The following is a 15,646-nucleotide window of genomic DNA, read 5'->3' on the forward strand; positions in this document are numbered from 1 at the left end:
TATAGACAAGTTTGCTACGATTTTCTAGTACTTTTTATTCAACTTTTCTTTCCGTGCAGCACTCAGGAACAGCTGAGGAGTTGGTAAAAAGGGCACTGGCCTCGACCCCGTGCAGAGGCCAGTTAATCATCACCTTGACCGAGAAAGGTGTGAGGATGGATGTGAATCGGAGGAGAATTTAGCAGAAAGGATAAGGAAACTCTCCATGGGTGATTCCGGTGGATGGAAACGAGGTGAGCTTGCTGATTGGTGGAAAATGTGTACAGGGAAGAAGACTGACCCCGAATGACGACGTCGACATGGCCCCTTTGAAATGTAACTTGGGATTCAGAACTACTTACTGTGCAATTTCGAATTAAATACGATAACTCAGGCTTACCACTGTACGTGGAAATTCCATCTAGTTCGTGATTTAAGTCTACAGGACCTTTGCAGCTGGGTTATTTTAATGAATTAATTGTTATTTTGAGAGAAATAATTGAACTAATCCGGCTGCGATGACACAACTATGCATAGTTATACTTATAAATATAAATAGGAATACTTTAAAGTATAGATGTACTTGAATCAGAATCGAATAGATCACTGCAAACTTTACGTGAAGTTATGTTCCTAAAGGAAATGTTCGTAATGTGAAAAAAGCGAAAAGCCTCAGTTTAAATTACTCAAAATTTGCCATAAAATTTTTTATGAATTGCAGAATGAGTTGTACGGTGTCGTATGAAACGGAGATTTTCAACTTGGATCCAGCTTCTTTCATATGTTATTAGCAATTTACAGACAATTATGGGTAGCATATCGTTAATTATACATTTTTACAGAGACAGGTTATTCATCCGAATATGCAAATTGAAAAAATTATCGGTCTGCAGGAAACTTCGGGAAAAACCTCAATTCAAGAATTCACTTGAAGTGACTTCCCATCGATTTGCACATAGATCCGGCCTCCGGATAAGGTATGTATCTACAGAGCTCGTGAAATTCATGCATATCCATGCGACACTCGACCTCGCATTGTCTCGAGATCTCGAGTCCATCCAAGTCAGCACTTCCGGTAGTTAACGAGTGGAGAAAGGGAGAACTATAGCTAACACCTTACGACCCTGTTTTCAAGTCTGTTTCAAATCTGAACCCTCCTCTCTACGCTTTCTCCTTATCTCTATTTGGTTCCTTTTATGTTTTTCTTGCACTCACTAGTGACACCGAGCGCTGCTGAGCGTTCAATCCTATATCTTCCTTGTCGTCTCCACAATCGGTGGTGTAATACAATGCACTCTTTTTAGATCCTCTCGAGCAGGTACCTGTCGAGAAAATTTTCATTGCAGGATGAATGAATCGTTTCACTGCAATTAATGATAGTACGATTAGTCTCATAAATGATTAGTGGATTCGTGGTTCAGCCTAGCTACTCAACAAGTTATAATTTCAGATCAAGAGGCAACCAACAATTGGGACCAATAAATCAATGAAGATGTGTATTGAGCTACTCCACCCATCTGTCACGAGCATATGAGTTTAATAAACTGATAATAAGTGCTTCTTGCAGGCATAGCAATGATGATAGTCTCTCACCTGATCGTCTTCCCATTCCGATTGCAGAGATGGTGAACGGCTCGCACTTGCGACCAAGGTTGATATCCGGTCCTGGTCATGGCCGGTCCATCATCGGTGGATTACGAGGCAGTACGGGACGTCTGGAATGCAATTAAAAAAATGTTGATCAATTTCAATGAAAGGAAACATTTCAAATTAAATTTTGTGAATTCGCCCAGGTTGGTATTAACTAATTAAAACCCTTTTGTACATCATATATATTATTATGGATGCTCACAAAGATGTACGGGTGTGCCCATCCGGCATCTTCCTTCAAAGGGCATGATAATTTTTACTTCCGAATGGAAGCCTTATATTTGATTAATTTTCCGATGTTCTACCTTCGATTGCAAATTATCTAGAATGTTATGAAACATGAAGAAATGATGTTTTTGTCATTCCGGCCATAAAATAGCGCTTCTCGGACACTACGTGTCCGTGAATCACTGCCTGGAGCCGTTATGACAAAAAATATAGTTCCTCACAAGGCCTAAAAAAACTTTCCTAGCTTATATGATTGCAGCCCTCGTCTTCGGCTCGGGCAAACTCATATTCGTCGGAAAAGTTTTCTGCACCCTAATGACAAAATATACACTATTTTAGGGTTTTGTTTCTGTCTATCTATGTGACAACATGGGTTTTTGGTGATTAATTTTTAGAAAATTCAACATAAATTCGGTGAAATTCATAGGTAAAAATTGGAAATTATGGCTCATTGTAGTTATGCTTGCGCTCAACTTTGATGCGCTGTTTCAGCCGATCAATTCAGTAGTTCCTGAGATATCACAACTTATTTAAATTTCGTTTTTCTTCAATATCTCAAAAAATACTATACCCATTTCAATGTTTCTTTTTTCAAAATACTCGTCTCGATGGCCTCTATCAGGGCTAATCACAATATTTACCCGTTATTACGCAGTTTGGAGATATTGTCGTTTTTCCATATGTTCAACACAAATTTTGTACGCACGATAACTTCAGAAAAAATGGAGATAAGAAGTTGAAATTTGGTATGATTATAGTTCTTACAACATTGAGGGTTGGTATAGTCCGCGCCACAAAAGAATGATCGTGGCTGGGTACCCCTACTCTCTCGAATTTAGCCCCGACTCAACGTCCCCCACCACTCAGATCTAAGATCATTCTTTCCTGGCGGCAATGATTGTTTGGATGAGCCTAGCAGTTTCGGAAATATTTAATCTTTTGTATAAATCTAGGGGAGACCGGGGCAAAGTGGAACAGTGGGGCATAGTGGAACGTCGGGGCAAAGTGGAACGGTAGCAAATTTTTTTCTTGAGGGGTCAAACACGCTTAAGGGTCAAACAGGGAAGTAATCGGAAGGACCAACAGTTGTTGAGGGTCAAATAAAAANATTCCATAGAATGAAACTACTTTTCTTTTTCTTTTTTTTTTCAATTCAGTCACGAAGTGGTAAAACCGTTTAAGGATATCCAAGTATCTTTTATAGTTTGATACAAACCACAGTATAGATTCAACAATTTTCAATCATCACACTTGTCAATCAAATTGGGTGACAAAAATTTAAAAAAAATCATGGATATTCAGCGTCATTCAAATTATAATTTTATAGGGAATTATCATTTTTTTAAACATTCCCTTCTTATAAATATATATATATATATTTTTTATTTTTTCTATTTCATTGGTTTTATCGAAGTAATTCTCGATTTGAAACCCCTCCTCTAGCCTGCCTTCCCTCCTTTCTTTTTTCCTCTCATTGTTATCTGCGGTATCATGGCCGTCTTACTCTTAGCTGTGCCCCATTCGAGCTAGGACTGCACGGGAAACCATGTAAAACCCCAGTCGCACAGCCGGCCGATTTGTGCAGTGCCCTAATATATCCATCTGTCACACTGACTAGATAGAGACACTAGGCCGCTACGCCGTACCTACCACCCGCAATTTTTGTGCGAGCGAGGTGTTCCTAAGCGGTCCACCCATCCAAGTACTAACCCAGCTCAACGCTGCTTAGCTTGGATGTCCGCTGGAGCAACACCTCACCCACCTAGCCATTACAGTCGGTTCCCTTCTTATAAATAATTAATTGAAATTGTTTAAACTTGCAGATACCTTATTTTTTTAGGCATGGAATCGATTTCTGGTAAAATTCTGAATATGAATAAATTTTTTGCCTTTCCAAACAAATGATTTTTATCGTGGAAAATTGATTGTTCATAAATTATTTTTAAAAAATGCTCGTAATTTTCAAAAATTTAAATTTTTCAATTGTTTTATGAATTCCTCCAAAAATTACTCTTTCTAATTTTTTTCACATTTTGAAAATATTTTCTGACGGTTCAATATCGAGATTCAAATTCAGACCTTCACATTTTAAATAATAATATCATTGCAAAATGTCTGGAAACTTAGGGTCAAATGGAGCTAAAATGAAAGCTCTGATATTCGACGACAAAAATAGAAAAGCATTTCATTGAGTAAAAAATAGCCGAAGCACTTGGACATCCTTAAGTTGCCTACTCCTTCACCTGAGTTTTTGAAGAATATTGCAGAATGTAAGGGAAATAGCCAAATTTTTGCAATAACCTTTTTTGTAACTCGAATGACAATTATGGTACGAGGAGCATTTTGAAGCCACATACCTGGAAAACTATGTTCTACCTCGACGTATGGGGGAAAAATGAGTTGTGCCCAAAATTTTCGTTACTTTTTAGGTATCCCTTAGTCTATACAGACTCGCTCAACGACTATCCTTATCAACCGAGAACTTCCAAATTCCACCTGGGTTCGAAGTTTCACCCTGGCTTAAGGGGATATACACCACTGTTTGACCCTCAGAAACGTTTGACCTTTCATCTTTTTTCGACTAATAAAGTTTAAAAAAAAGTTGCCCAAAATTCGCTCTAAATTCGTTTTTGCTACCATTTCACTTTGCCCCGCGTTCCACTTTGCCCCGCCGTTCCACTTTGCCCCGGTCTCCCCTATCTCATTAAAATTTTGAATTTCTTCCTGTAGACAACCTATAGCATGTGGTTACGGTTGTATGAGTTTCACAAGGACAAGGAATTGCTACGGATCCATTCGGAAGCTTACTACCAATGGAATTGGTAGAAAAAAAGAAAAAGACTAATAACGCGAAAAGTAACGGTCATATGCCTTCTGTCGGACAGACTCGAACCCCTGCTTGTTTAATTAAATCATTAATTAGGAACTCAAAATTAAATTCAACAACATAAAGTAAGTAATTTATCTCGAGCTTAGGAGCACTTAGCATTACCTACGAATTGTGACATGGGCGCAGCTGTTATGAACCCTACAAAACCCCCCAAAATTGAGGGAAGATCCATATGATATGTTAGGTATTCAATATTTACGACCGATGACCGACCTTAAACTTCCCGACATTCCGATCTTAATTTAAGCCCGATCTGTTTCAGTGTGTATGTGTGATTTCTGCGTTTCTTATTTTAAAATAAGAAACCAGAGGCGCCAGGGGTGGTCCAGTGAATAATACTCGTTACACGGTTGTAACCTACGCTCACCTCTCCAATCATAATAGTTATATGGTAAGCGATATATTCGTACAACGATAGCACTGATTGTGCATTAAGCAAGCGCTGTTAGACAACAATGGCAACCGTCTTATTTACATGAGTTATGCGCGAGAAAGTTTTCGTACGGACACCCACGAGGTGCGTCGGTGCGTATTACACGGATCCATGGTTCGTTTACCAGCCATTTCATTGTAATCCCAAGATTATCTGTCTGGGTTTGGCTGGCTTTTGGTGTTAGTTAAACATATACTTTATGGTTTACGTGAATAGTCAGAGTTCAGAGGTTGATGGGCCAGATTGAGTCGTAATGCAGTGAGCTCTTGATCTTGATGGACGGTGATCCCGTAGCGTATCTAATGCAAAAGGGGATTATATCAATCTCCACACATTCCGGGATATCGAGAGATTCAACGGTTGGGAAAACCTTATGTTACCTACTGGGGATATAATGGGGTGAGTTATATATGTAATCAAGAACCATAACGGAGGGACCGGAATCGTGGATACACAGCTGTCTGTCAGGTGTGGAGAATGTTCAAATATCACACGCTAGACGCATGTCATCCGTGCCTTTTCCAGTACCAAAAAGTTCGAATAAAGTACATTTATCTAATTGTCGTAGGGGTATCGGGAGATTCAATGCTTCATGAAAGGTATGTTGTTGTAGCTGGGGTTGATCCCAGTGAATGACAGACTGGTTGAATCTAATTTCCTTTTCTCAACTATTGTCTTCCTAGCGCTATTGTTAGCTGCGCGGATGTCATTGTTGCTGATATTGCAGGGTCTGGCAAAAAATGATAGATAGATTTAGTCAGCTATGGGACAATGGGTGCGAAATATGTAACAATTTTATGATTGAAGAAAATCTGCTGAATTACGGTTTTGTCATCTGTAATAAAAGTTAGTAAAACAAGTCGAGAATAAGCCCCTAAAGTCGAAAATAATCCATAAAATGACGCTGTGTGACTTTTCAGAAAAAAAGATTTTTTGATGAATTGCTCTATATCAGGATCTATTGAATCGATCGACACCAAATTTTATACGTAAGAACAATAAATGTGGATTATTACCTAACTGTCCCTAATTACATAGCAGTATTGTTATTTGATTTGATACATATTATCACAAGAAATATCTTGCCATGAAAAAAAAATTCAATTCAATCATCTAATTTCCAGATATACAGGAGAGAATGTTTTTGAGAAATTGCGGTATCTCGAGCCCTACTTGACCGGTTGAATTGAAATTGCATTCAGAAGTGGTCCAAAGTAATACCAATTATGTGATGAAATTTCGGATTTTTAACTTCAACTTTAGTCTTTTTTCTGTGCTATTCACAGAAAAAAGACTCACACTCACACGTTTTCCAAAAACATCATATCTTCATTTTATGATATTCTACGTCATTCCCAGGTAAAATTAGAAGATCGTCAAAATCAACGATTACAAAGCTTCCATTCGGAACCAAAAAGATTCACTTTCAACAAGGAATTGAAGAACTTTTTCAAAAGTTGATCAATCGTCGAAGGTTCGACGTTCCCTTCAACATGTTGGAAATTAGCCGTTGTCATTGAAAATGATGGATGACAATTCACACCAGGATGACTACATACTTTGGAGTCTTGTCGTATTGTTGACACGTATTGGTGCAGATTTTCGAGATTTGTGTCAGAACTGGAACCCTAAGAAAAAAAATGTAAGTGAGATGGATGACCGCCTGACCTTTGTCTGCCACTTCTCTCCGGGGCATTGAATATTGAGAAGGGTAGCAAACAGACCAGTACCGAAAAGTCCTTTCAGTTAAAACGAAATTGAACACCGTTGATATTCGAAGGGATCTCGATCCCATCTACGAAAAGGTCATCGCATTGCCCTTTTGATTCACATTTTGTGTGCATTAAAAAAATGAAAAATGGAAAAAATGGAGAAAAATATATATTTTCATGAAACATCTGTCGATCATCGAGGGGTGCATTTCAAGTGTTCAATGTCCGAAGCAGCCACTCGTACCGTCCGAAAGGGAAAAATAGGAGGGGGAGACTAGAATAGTCGATTGTGTGAAATGAAAGGAAATTGTGGCGTGACCACCAATTAAGGAGTGCCCAGTGATCAATTTTATGCCAGACTTAATACTTTCAATCCTGCAGGAAGCAAAGGAGCAGAACCATTATTCGGTTGAATATTCTCGGATTATGGAAATTGAAGGGGGGAAAAGTAATATAATATATGTATTTAGATGTGAGCTTTCGAAAACATATGGGAATTGGACAAATCTTTTGAATTAATACCCCAATGCCGAATCGTCCATTGTATATTGAGCATAATAATATGGTTTTGGAATCAGGGACGCGTAATGTGATATATGTGATTTAGACTATTCACGAAGTTCGCATCTATTGTGCGGCGTATGTTGCAGAGTTGTGAAAACCGAGTAAACAGATTATGATGAAATTATTCGTAAGATGATTGTTTTATGAAAAAAATTTATATTTTTTAATGAATCGAAATTTATGATTAAAAATTCAGTAGCGAAGTGGTAAAAGGAGTAAATTTTAAAGTCAATTTCAAATATTGACCAGTTTTCAATCAATATGTCGGAATCTAAAGGAAATAGCCAAATTTTTGTTATAACCTTTTTTGTGGAGCCCATTGAGTGCTACAACAAATGTAATTACGAAAATTTCGCCATCTCTCGTAGATTCGGAAATATTCCCCAAAAACTCAACTGGGAGATAAGTTGACTTATCTCCGTTTACCACTTCACTACTGAATTATATACTTCTTGATGGTAGGAGCTGGTTGGGAAGTTCCGTACGACTACACGAACACCCACCATACTAGGTGAAGTCACTCGAATTAGTTAAAAATAAATTTTAGCTACCCAAATCGCCTTAATAAGTTTAAGTCATAGAAATTCCGTTTTACCCTCATACGCGGAGAGAAATTCGTCAGAATAAATCTAGTGCTGGTACTAGAAAAAAAGAGATTCAAAGGTGAAATTGAATACAATATTGTTCAGAATATCCGTTGAAAAAATTCACAGAAAATTTTGTTTAATTTTATTTAATAGAACAGCCGAAAAATTATGGGGATGACAAGATTTTGGGCAAAACTGAAATCTTGATTGAAAAAAGTTGAACGAAGTACTTGAATATCCTTAAGTCCTCAAAGCATGGGATTTCTAATCTCATTCAAATATATTGCATCAAATTCAAGAAGAAAATACGAAGATGGGCGCATGAGAGGATTATCAATACGGGCCATATTATAATCACTGGATAGAAATTAGTAATATTTTGCCAAAAAATCATATTTCTTGTTTTGAAGTTCTAATGAAACTAAAGTGTGCTTCAATTTTTTCTCTTTGGATTTTTTCTTTTGAAAAATCAAATCCGTAGTAACTAATGACTTTTTCGGTGTTTTAACTGGACCATTGCTGAGAATTACTGTAATAGCGCATATGATGGGACATACTAAGAATTATTTTGGTATATTTTTTATGTGGCAGTTTCGGGTGAGCAATTGTTCCAAACAAACGTTGAGCATAAAACCTTTCTCAGTTCATGACCGCCTCCGGGCCATAATAAATAATACATAATTTTTTTCACCTTTGTTCGCACTGGCGACTACTGAGAACACATAAACAGGAAAATTGAACAAAACCCCACAAAATTTTATGTCCCACCACAGATAGCATGATTTTACGTTGCACCACAATTCAACCTTGTTGAAGGGAGGATGAAAAGAGTCTGTCTATTCGGTCGATAAAATCGATCGCAGCAATGAGAAAAATTGTAAAAAATTATAAAGGGATGTCCTGGAACAGCTGAATGTGTGTTATGTGAGGTTGCCGATGTGGTCAGATAGAAAGTGCGGTGATTGAGTAGGGCTGTCATTTCGAAAAGTCATGGGACAACAAGCAGGGTTGCGAGCCTATGTGACACAAGCAATGTAACCGATATTTTATACATTATCAATCTGTGTGGCTTTTTAGAAACAAATTTTTTCGGGTGAATTGCTCTCTACCAGGATGTATTGAATCGATCGACACAAAATTTTAATTTTTTTATTCCAAGTTTTACGCGTATTATGGAACGCCACATTAAGTCTTAATTGAAAAAATTAGAAAAACGCATATATCTAGAAAGCTTTGTATAAATAGGTATTGGTCTAGTAGTTTTCGAGATATGGAACAAAACAGTTTTTCACGAAAAGTTGAATATCTTCTCAACCAATTGTTTGCTAAATTTTTTCGGGAGTTATCGTGCGCAGAACAATTTTCTCATAAATACAAAAAAGGCCGATTATTACCGAACTGTCCTTAGTTATATAGCAATATTGTGATATGATTTGATAGATATTGTCACAAGGAATATTTTGACGTCAACAAAATTCAATCCAGGCCCGTAGTTTTGGAAATATTGAGAAAATAAGATTTTTGAGAAATTGTTGTATCTCGGAAACTACTTGACCAATTGAGCTGACATTGCACTCAGAACTGCTGCAAAGCAATACCAACTATATGACGAAATTTCTGATTTTTAGCTTCAACGTTAATCTTTTTCTGTGAAGATTTATGAAAATTTTCCGAAACATTCGCACACATATCCGGACATACACACATTTTCAATAAACATCATATCTTCACGTTCCATGACATTCTAAGTAATTTCCAGGTAAAATTAGAAGACTATCAAAATCAATGATTACAAAGCTTCCGTTCAGAAGCAAAAAATTACAAAAATTCTACAAAATATTCTTCTCATCGCAACAGCCAAAATAATAGCGATGCAAAATCGTTATTTCCCAATTTCCGAATTCGAACGGTGTCATCAATTATTATTGCTCACACTATAAATAATATTTTAGTGTATGTCGAGAATCTTTGTTCAATTATAATGAATTTTCCATGGTAATCGGAAAATAATTACATTGCTATCAAAGGAATGAATTATAAAATGAATTCGATTTTCTTTTTCATTGAATGATAAATGTGATACCCGCACCCGTAAACTTAACTCGAATAGTATAACATTATAAAAAGATTACAAACGATTATTTGATGCTTAGCTCGTTACGCCTATAGCGGTGTGCCCGTGGCATTGGTTCGTTGCACGCGCAAATCCCTGTTGCAAGTGATGTTCATTAAAACCTATGGGTTGTTGCGAAATTCCAGCGCAACAATTTCACATAAAGTTACATTCACACTCGTGGTATGTTTTGTTCATCACAGTGCTTCGCTTTTGGTTAATGATGCATGAGAGAATTATTACAGATTTCTCTTTCGGAGGAAAAAGCGAAATCTTTTTTCATGGATTATTCAATTTTGTCGTATGACAAATTTATGGCAATCGTTTTGTTTTTATTAAATAATGGATTGACGATCATTTTGCCCTGGCCTCCCATAGCTGTCTCATTCTTCATGCAGATAGAACAGAGTTTCTGATATTTTGAAACAAGGTGGGTAGCAGGAGCTTATCCGACAGAAGTCATTTTACCGTTACTTTATGCGTTATTGGCATTTTTTTCTGCCAGTTCCATTGGTAGTGAGTTTCCGAATGAATCTGTAGCAATACCTTTTTTAAGTAAAAAGTGGCAATTTCAATTCAAAATATAATAGCAATTCATCAAAGATTTTAGAAAGCTCTTAGAATAGACCACATCTCTTGTCTCCGTCACACCTATGCTATACCTAAAAAAACAACAACACATGTTTTTATAAAAAAACTGCGCCAAGAAAAAGTTTTGTTTGGTTATTACTGGAAAGTAGAAATTTTTGAAAAATACAAAGGAATGAAAAAGAAAGCCAAGTCAGCAATGTCGAATAAACGAAAATAATGCACAATCAGATTTTTATAAAAGAAATAGTTTCAAATCGAATGAGGATTTTAAAAAAATTCTTGATGAAATAAAAAATTAGTAGAAGGAGGACCAACGTGCTTGGCGCGGATCAGAAGATGGAGAATTAGATTGATACTAGACAATGAGTTGAAAAACTCCGCGCCAAGAACGTTGGTCCTCCTTCTACTAATTTTTTATTTCATCAAGAATTTTTTTAAAATCCTCATTCGATTTGAAACTATTTCTCTTATAGAAATCTGATTGTGCATTATTTTCGTTTATTCGACATTGCTGACTTGGCTTTCTTTTTCATTCCTTTGTATTTTTCAAAAATTTCTACTTTCCAGTAAGAACCAAACAAAACTTTTTCTTGGCGCAGTTTTTTTACAAAAACATGTGTTTTTGTTTTTTTAGGGAGATTTCATTATTTTTTTCAAAATAAACAAGGAATCGTTTTTATATCCTGTAAATTTTTTCATTTTCAATTCAATTCGGCTCATTTATTTTTCACACGATAAATCATCTTTCCAATTAACAATCGAAGTAAAACAAATAGTTCTATTCCACAGTCGTTATTTGCACCGACTTTTAATTATTTATTCAAGATTTTCCGACTGAATTTGCTTCTTCGAGAATTCATTTGTGCACGAAACTCGAATGAAAAATATCTGTGGAATTCATCATTCGTGCACCATATTCAATTTGTAAATTCCCGGGCTTCTCTCCTTGGTGCGTGTGGTTGTATTGCACTGCTACCAACTCCGTAACAAAAAAATGACAGGAGTTGATGTGAAATGCGAGAATGTGCATATGAACCCGTTGCTATGCGCGTATTTTTTTAAATATTGCTTCGAACAAAAAAATAGTTACATCAATGAGAAGCTTGTGGCCAATTTATATAATGTAACTAAGAGGATTTTTCATGCAGCTCGTCACGTTTGTATTTTATTTAATGGATATGATTCGGAGGTAGTGGAGGGGGTAGTTGCTTCGTGTATAGATACACGGCAGCGATCGGCCTGATGTTTTGTACAATCGGAGTCAAAACTTTTCTTGGCCGATACGCTGCCGCGTATCTCGATTTGATCTAATATTGACATAATATAAAGTAGATAAGAACATAATTTCATGTAATATAACTTTTCAAGTCATCCAGCTGTGAAAATCATTAAAGAAATGAGGATGTGTTACTTTTGGCAAAAGGTTTTTAGATGAATGGCTTTATGCTAGAATATACTGAATCCATCGACCTAAAATTTTATGGTTGGCGGGCAAAATAGCCCACACACCCAAAACATGCTAAACACGCCCAACTTGAAAAATTCGCTTGGTCTATTCTTGCTGGGATTCGTTTTTCAGATATTGAGGAAAAAAGATTTTTGAGAAATCGTTGTTTTTCAAAAACTACTTGATCGATTAAGCTCAAATTTCGCTCAGAAATACCCCTAAATAATAGCAATTATGAGACAAAATTTCAGCTTTAGCTTGAAAAATCCGCACCTACACATTACGGACAACACACAATTTTTCTCGAAACATCACGTTTTTACGTTTTATGTCATTATTTCCGGGCAAAATTAGAAGATCGTAAAAAAATGGTTATATTTAATAAACTGCTTTTCTAAACATGCATCATCCGTTCGTTAGTATATATTCTTCAGTTATTTTTACGAAAGAATTATCATCAGCAGTGGTTAATTATTCTAATTTTCATAAATTTTTGGATTGAATTCAGGAAGATTTTGTTTTGTCAGGAGAAATTGTATTTTAATTGAAATATTAATGAAAATTCTACTCGACAAAAGTTATTCCTGACATGAACTAATGATCTAAATTATTTATTTCGAAGAAAGCCTGAACTTGGAATTCAAATTTATCAGAAGACTTTTGGTTTATATTAATTTCCCAGATGATAGAATGGTTAAAAGAATTTTTAAATAAAAATAAATGCAAGGATTGGACCAAAATTGATGTTATTAATTGGTTGAAAAGAGCAACTCTTTCGTGTGAAACTACTTCAGGAGGAATTTTAATGAGGAAGAAACAAGGTGTAAAAAAAATTATGAAAGTAAGAGAATCTCATTTTAACTGACTCTTTCGAGTCTATATTTTAAAACACGAAATGAAAATTAGAGAAAGGAATACAAAGATGAATTTGTATAACGTACAATATTGTAGACTGCTAATCCGTTATAGGTTCACTTAACACAATTGCCGCGAATGATTCTAAACAATTGAAAATTCAAGGCAAAATTGAATTGATTTTATACAATTTAATAATGATTACTACTTTTACACACTTGAGTAAAATGGAAGAAAATTATTTATTAAGAATCAGTCTCAAATGACTTATTAAAACTTGAGACACAAAAGACTCTACTGAAAAGAGTTATAAAACAGTGAATGATAAACGCCCAGAGGGTCGATATTGAAAATTCCACTTTGGGAATTGAACTGGAAAACTTTGAGGAAAAACCCGAAGTGCAAGTGGTTTCATTAACCACACTAAGGGTGTGACCTCAAGCATTTCGGGAGGGAAAACTCGGAGCCAATGGTGCGCAACCTTGGATCAGAGTTTCCCTCTCCAAGTTCATTAGTCCCAATGTTTCAGGGTTACTCCATCCCTTCCACATTGAGTTTCTGAAATTTTGGTTGGGGCGTGGGCAGACTTTTCCAGTCCCAACTAACCAATGAGAATTGTTCCAGGAGTTCGAATTCCTCCCTTCACAATTCTCCGATGAATTATCTTAATTAATTAAATTAAACTTAAATTTTACTACTAATTATCACTAACTATTTCTTCTTGTTAATATTAATTTTTGATCGTCGTCTCTTTTATTCCCAGAATATTGTTTCAAACGTTTGAATTTATTAATATATCAATTATTATTTTAATTATTCAAAACTCTCCCAATTGAGAACTTTGATGGTCAATTATTTCAATTTTTTTTCTAGTTGATATTATTTAATCTCGTATAATTAAACAAATTGAGAATTTCAACTTATTTCAGATTGAATTTCATTTACTCATTGATATTTCAATAATTCAAGATTCTTTGAATTGAAGAATTCAAAATAATTCTCAATTTGATTAACTTGAATGAAAAATAATTTTTAAGAAGAATTGTTCGAAAGTATTATTTCGGCTTTATTTATTAGTTCAAATTCCAGATGAGGGTACACACATGTGTCCCTTGACCGTTGGATTTTCCTGTTTATCTCCCTTATTCGCTGGGTGGGTGCATTGGGCGTAAGCGCATCAGAAGGTTTCATGTTCAATGGAAAATTCTGAAGATTTGGAGGGTCTGGTAACAGACCTTTCATCCCAAGTCATAAAATATACAAAATATTACCAGGGTCAAACGCTTGAAGAGTGAATGCCCCGCACACACACTGTCACGGCGGTTTCAGTGCCTCATCCACCTTATCTCTCTGTCGGTAATGCAGGGAACTAAACGTTCTGCAAAATGTTTTCAATAAAATTGTTACTGATTGGATTCATTACAATTATTTTTACACTATCATTTTGTTAATCATCGTTCTGAATATTTAGTCATCGTCTGATCAGAAAAATGTGTTTGTTTTCGGCTCTCCCGGCCCGGCTATTGTTATAAACAACACAAACTGTCCAATTTTTTCATACAAAATATTTATTTTTCACTTGCTATCAAAATGTATTCATTTTTTATTATTTAAAAGAAAAAAAAAATCTCTCCGGCAGGGAATCGAACCCTGGTCTCCCGCGTGACAGGCGGGGATACTGACCACTATACTACCGGAGACTTATTTCTAACTTTAAAAAATTTCGTACATGTTCATGCAATACTCCAAGAAAAGTTGATGACAAGGATTTTACTAAACATTTCTCTCCGTGTGAGTATTTCTGACTATTGGCTTACTCTTTCATAAAGAGGAGGATTTAGTTGCTGTTAACGAGGCTTCTCAACTATTAATAGTTGAGAACATTCGTTAATAGTTGAATAACATTGATAGTTAAGAAGCGGCGTTAACAGCAACTAAATCCTTCCATCAGTTCACTTTTATACATTTTTTTCCTAGAAAATGCGAAAAAAAATCCTTGGTTATCTAAAAATGCATGCTGGAACCAATAGTTTGTGCAATTTAGAAAATGTTATTTTGTAATGAGTAATTTTTTCCCTCTGATGAAACACTTTTTATTCGTCATTGAACTTCAAAAAGTTGAACAAGTTCATTACATATATTCTTTATGGTATTACGAAATATTTGCATCGTGATTTCAACACTACCACCGTTCGCGTTAACCTTCGAACTTTATCTTATTGTGGATTCCTTACTAGCCCCGCGCTTTTCGCAGTAATGAAGCGGAAAACCAGCAAGTGGTTGAACTAGTTTTCCCGACCGTGCGATATTCAAGATGATGGTTATTTTGCTCCTCTCACACCGCTAAAATCCATTTAACCCTCCGAGATGATGTATCACAAGATCGTGCGCCTTTTACCCTTTCGCATCTTACTACCTTTGAGATTGCGCTGTCTTGATATTTCTCTTCGATAATACTATCCATGAATTTTCGACGTTTTATCACGCACGATCAGTTTTAATCTGAAGTTGAGCCTATAGCAGTATCAAAGCTGTTCTTCAAATGCACTAACTGCGAATTTGCCCCAGGATGCTCAGTTGAAGACATGAAAATTGCA

At 35.8% G+C, this 15,646-nt stretch overlaps 1 protein-coding gene and 1 non-coding gene across 2 annotated transcripts in view; both read right to left on the reverse strand.

The window, feature by feature from the left end:
- The window catches only part of LOC107036662, an 81,701-nt gene that overhangs the window by 51,490 nt on the left and 14,565 nt on the right, over positions 1–15,646 (reverse strand). The window contains exons 2-3 of the mRNA XM_015254770.1: positions 1,573–1,694; positions 1,195–1,301 (exon numbers count right to left, since the gene is read on the reverse strand). Of these exons, the coding sequence (XP_015110256.1) occupies positions 1,195–1,301; positions 1,573–1,588 (123 nt within the window). The 5' untranslated portion in view covers positions 1,589–1,694. The remainder of the gene's footprint in view (positions 1–1,194; positions 1,302–1,572; positions 1,695–15,646) is intronic.
- Trnad-guc lies at positions 14,678–14,749 on the reverse strand. The gene has a single exon. It is a non-coding gene; the product is annotated as a tRNA-Asp (tRNA).

This window comes from Diachasma alloeum, unplaced genomic scaffold (genome assembly GCF_001412515.2).
Source record: "Diachasma alloeum isolate Michigan unplaced genomic scaffold, Dall2.0 Dall_scaffold_00210, whole genome shotgun sequence".
NCBI lineage: Eukaryota > Metazoa > Arthropoda > Insecta > Hymenoptera > Braconidae > Diachasma > Diachasma alloeum.